This window comes from Orycteropus afer, unplaced genomic scaffold, assembly GCF_000298275.1.
Source record: "Orycteropus afer afer isolate SDZICR_OR568_19922 unplaced genomic scaffold, OryAfe1.0 scaffold00991, whole genome shotgun sequence".
NCBI lineage: Eukaryota > Metazoa > Chordata > Mammalia > Tubulidentata > Orycteropodidae > Orycteropus > Orycteropus afer.
The window spans coordinates 196746-201722 of NW_006922578.1; the positions used below are offsets into that span (position 1 = coordinate 196746).

The following is a 4977-nucleotide window of genomic DNA, read 5'->3' on the forward strand; positions in this document are numbered from 1 at the left end:
CCTGTCTATTGTTTGGCTGGAAGCCACAGGAATAAGCTCAGTTCCAGACCTGAAGGGTAACTAGGGCCCATAGTCTTGAGGGTCTCACCAGGCTCTATCAGACCAGTCAACCTGGTCCTTTTTTTTTTTTAATGATTTTGAATTTTGTTCCACATTTTTCTTCCAGTTTATCTAGGATCCCCCTCTGAGTGGTTGACAGTGGTAGCTGGGCACCATCTAGTTCTTCTGGCCTCATGGTCATTATAGGCTGAGGATCGCATTGTCTACTAGTCCCTTGGACTAATTGTTTCCATGTGTCTTTGGTTTTCTTCATTTTTCTTTGTTCTGGATGAGGAGAGCCATCATTGCATCTCGATGGCCACTTGCAAGCTTTTAAGACTCCCATCATTACTCACCAAGGTAGCACATAGAACAATGTTTTTATGTGTTATGTTATGCCACTGAGCTTGATGTCTCCTGTGACCATGATTACAATCACAGAGATCCAACTTCTCACTCCCTCAGGGTAGCTACCTGTGACCAAAAGTCCACCACAACCTTGTCCCTTTGTCAGGTCTGCTATGCACCCAGTCATTCTTATAGCACATACTAACACACATGTAGAAACAACATCTGTCAACCCTACACATTTATTTCTGCTTGAATCTTTATTATTTCTTTTCATCTGATAACTAAGATTTTTTTACTGCTCTTTTTTGAATTGTTGAAAATGTTGGGTTAAGGTGTTGACTTTCACTCTTTCTTCTTTTCTGATGTGTGCACCTAATACTCTGAATTGACCACAGATCACTGCTTTTGCTGTGCCCCAAAGATTTTGATATGCTGTACTTTCACTCTCATTTGATTTGAGGAATTATTATATTTTTTTTTATATTCTAAATTTTATTTATTTTGTTGTTGAGAATATACAAAACAAAACATACACAAGTTCAACAGCTGTACATACACAATTCAGTGACATTGATTACATTCTTTGAGTTCTACAACCACTATCACCCTCCTTTTTGGAGTTCTTCCTCCCTCATTAACATAAACTCATTGCCCCCTCATATCATCACACTGCCATTGAGTCAAACCTGACTCATAGTGATCCCTCCTTGGTTTTCTGAGGTGGTATCACTATCGAAGTAGATTGCTCAATCTTCCTTCTGAGGAGTGGCTGGTGGTTTTGAACCACTAGCCTTCTGGTTAGCAGTCAAGTGACTTAGGCACTATGCCACCAGAACACCATTGCCCCTAAGGTCCCTATCTATTCTTTAGAGTTGCTGTTATAAATTTGATCTCATATAGATAGTTACCAAAAGAGCATAATGCTCAAGGCAGACTCAAGGAATTATTTTTTTATTTCATTTTTTAAAATTTCCTTTATTAACTAGTTGTTTCTAAGGCGGGTGTTATTTCGTTTCAATGCATTTACTCTTTTTCCATTGATCTTCCTAGTGTTTATTTTCAATATTAGAGCACTGTGATCTAAGAAGATGCTTTGCAGTATTTCAATGTTTTAAAATTTATTGAAGCTTTCTTTGTGCCTTAAAATATGATCTATCCTGGAGAATATTCTATGTGCACTGGAAAAGAATTCATATTGTGCTCTTGTTGGCTGAAATGCTCTGTATATCTCTATAAGGTCAATTTTGTTGATTGTATTCTTTAGTTCTTCTGTCTCTTTCTTGAGTTTCATTCCAGTTGTCCTATGTTTTATTGAAAGTGGTGTATTAAAATATCCTATTATTGTGGAGTCATTTATTTGTCTTTCAAATTCTTTAGGTCTAATTTATTTTGGGGCTCTTTCACTGAGCAAGTAAATATTTATTATGATTATATCATCTTTTTCAGTTGATCCTTTAGTTATTATATAATGTCATTCCTTGTCTCTTATCATGGTTTTTGTCTTAAAGTCTATTTTATCAGAAATTAATGATACTGCTCCTGCTCTTTTTTATTGCTATTTTCTTGATATATTGTTTTTGAACCTTTGACTATTAGTCTATTTTTGTATTTGTATTTGTGTCTAAGGTGAGTCTCCTTAACTCCTTAACTTAAAACATGGGTCATGTTTTCTTATCCAGTGTGCATCATCTCTTCAGTGGTGCATTTAATCCATTTACATACAGTGTAATTACAGACAAGTATGAATTTATTGCTGTCACTTTGTTATATGTGTTGTTCCCCCCCCCCTTGTGGTGTTGCTGAATTCTTTGTTCCATTGTGCCTAAGGCATTTGATTGCTAACCAGAACTCTGGCAGTTCAAACCCACCAGCCACTCCTCAGAAATAAGGTTGGGCAATCTACTTCCATAGTGATACTGCCTCAGAAACCCAAGGAGGGGTCACTATGAGTTGGGTTCAAGTCAATGGTAGTGAGTTTGGTTTGGTTTTGGAGCTTATTTTGTTTATGAATTTTGTTATCATTTCCTTTATTGCTATTGCTTTTGTATTTGGTAAATATTTTTGCCTCTCTTTTCAATTTTTAAGTGAATGCTTATCATTTTTCTTTGAATTACCCTGTGATTTATATATTTCTTTCCAACTTTAGAACAGTCTGTTCTATCTCACAATTGTCTTGACTTCCTCATCATTTGAGTCTGTACTTATACTATTTATCCCCATTTTTTCGTGTTGTTGTTGTTGTTGTTTTCTGTCAAGTTGGATCCGACTCATAGCAACCCCTCCTTGGGTTTCCAAGGCAGTATCACTATGGAAGTAGATTGCCCAATCTTCCTTCCTAGGAGTGACTGGTGGGTTTGAACCATCAGCCTTCTGGTTAGCAGTCAAGTGCCTTAGACAGTACACTACCAGAGCTCCCCACAGCCAACTAGCCATCTATAAATGAAAACATCAGTAGTTCTCACCTTGGCTGAACATTAAAACCACTTATGGTGCCTTAAAAAATGTTATGGACAAGCCACAGGCTGGTCCAATTAAATTAAAAAAAAAAAAAAATCTGTATTAGTGAGACAAAGACTTTATTACTATTTTTTTTTTTTTAAGCTTCACAGATGATTTCAGTATGAAGCAGGGGTTGGAGAGCAGTGCCATTCATTCACACACATAATCTGAAAATAGTGTTCCAATAGACATAAAAGTCATCTGGCCAGTAGATATGAATTCTCAGAAAGAATGAAGAGTCACAATAGAGCTGTCCATTTTATCAGGAAGCCTGAGTCACACATGAGAAACTAATAAGTCTCCATAGCCAGCTATATCATGAGATTTTTTTTTTTTTATTAGGATTTGGGTGAAGATTTACTATCATGAGATTTTTTGAAGCAGTTTGATATTACCCAGAATATATTTACAATTACAATCAAGACAGGACAAAAGGAATGAAAACTTGAGATAGAAAATGATGAAAGCTACAATATTATGTAGCCAAGAGGTGAGATTTCTGAGAATAGACATTTGGTTTTGCTGTGTTTTCCAGTGTTCACTTTCAAAAGATGGCATGGTGTTGACATCAGTTCATTCTCCTGAGGAGCTTCCTCAGGGCTGTCTTGATGTCTTTGTTCCTCAGGCTGTAGATGAAGGGGTTCAGCATGGGGGTTACCACAGTGTACATCACTGTGGCCACTGCAAGTTTCCTGGAGGAAGATACCACAGTCGAACTGAGATACACTCCAACAACTGTTCCATAAAATAAGCAAACAACTGACAAGTGAGAGCCACAGGTGGAAAAAGCTTTGTACTTCCTGCCTGCTGATGGAATTTTCAGAATAGAGGAAACGATTCGTACATAGGTGAAAAGAATCCCTAAAGCTGGAATTCCAGCATAGATGGCACCAATACAATTCAGTAATATGCCACTGCTGAAGGTGTCAGAACAGGCAAGTTTAAGAATTTGAGGAGGGTCACAGAAGAACTGAGGGATTTCCACACGATTGCAGAAGGTAAGCTGTGACATCATGAAAACATGCAATGCAGATTGCAAAAGGCTAAGTAAAGATAAAATCAAAACCAGCAAATGACATAGGCGGGGGTTCATGATGACCGTGTAGTGCAGGGGGTTACAGATGGCTACAAACCTGTCATAAGCCATCACAGTCAGGAAAAGACTGTCCAGACATCCAAAAAAGGCATAAAAAAACACCTGTATCAAGCAGCCTGTGTAAGTGATGGATTTTCTCTGTGTCTCGATATTCACTAGCATCTTGGGGACCGTGGAGGAGGTAAAACCAATGTCAGCCAAAGACAGGTTGGACAGGAAGAAGTACATGGGGGTGTGGAGGTGGGAATCAGAGCGAACAGCTGAAATAATGGCTACATTCCCAACTATAGTGGCCAGGTACATGGTCAAAAACAGGCCAAAAAGGAGGGGCTGAAGTTTCGGATCATTGGAGACTCCCAAGAGGAGGAATTCAAAGGCAGCTGTGAGATTCTGTGGCTCCATGAACCTGAGACAACTCTTGGAAAAAGAAAAGAGAATTGTTAAGAAGAAACAAACAGGCCACGAGCACTGTGTCTGTATTTTGAATTCAAAAACTTCAAAGTAAAGTGTTCACACTTGTGGACCTAATACCTCAGTACCTTAAGCAATATTTCTCAGTTGTGTAAAACCCATTCTTTCAAAATTCTTTCCTCATAATGTCTGTGCTATTCTGTTTCTTTGCATTCACTTCATTTTATTTATTTATTTAACTTTCTATTGTGGTTTGGTTAAAAGTTTATAATGCAGGTTAGTTTCCATTCAAAAATTTATACAAATTCTGTTCTGTGATATTGGTTGTAATCCCTTCAATGTAACAACACTCTCTCACATCCTCTTAGGTTTTACTGTTTTCATTTGTCCTTCTTTCTTGCAAGTCCTGCCTTCTGAGGGTCATTTTGGGGAGAATTCTGGCCTTTTGGTCTCATATGTTTTATTGTACTGTGGAGTGCATTCTTTCCCATTGCTATTATTCTCTTTATAGACTTGTCTATTCTTTTGCTCTGGTGGTGTAGTGCCTAAGCCACCTGACTGCTAACCAGAAGGCTGGAAGT

At 37.9% G+C, this 4977-nt stretch overlaps 1 protein-coding gene across 1 annotated transcript; it reads right to left on the reverse strand.

The window, feature by feature from the left end:
* Positions 1 to 3457: 3457 nt before the first annotated feature.
* LOC103212515 (olfactory receptor 18-like) lies at positions 3458 to 4473 on the reverse strand. The gene has a single exon (XM_007958483.2). The coding sequence runs from the start codon at positions 4385 to 4387 to the stop codon at positions 3458 to 3460; it is 930 nt and encodes a 309-aa protein (XP_007956674.1). The 5' UTR covers positions 4388 to 4473.
* Between the last annotated feature and the right edge of the window lie 504 nt (positions 4474 to 4977).

Excerpts from the sequence above, each read along its gene's own strand:
- LOC103212515 (XM_007958483.2), bottom strand. The coding sequence starts at position 4,387 with ATGGAGCCACAGAATCTCACAGCTGCCTTTGAATTCCTCCTCTTGGGA.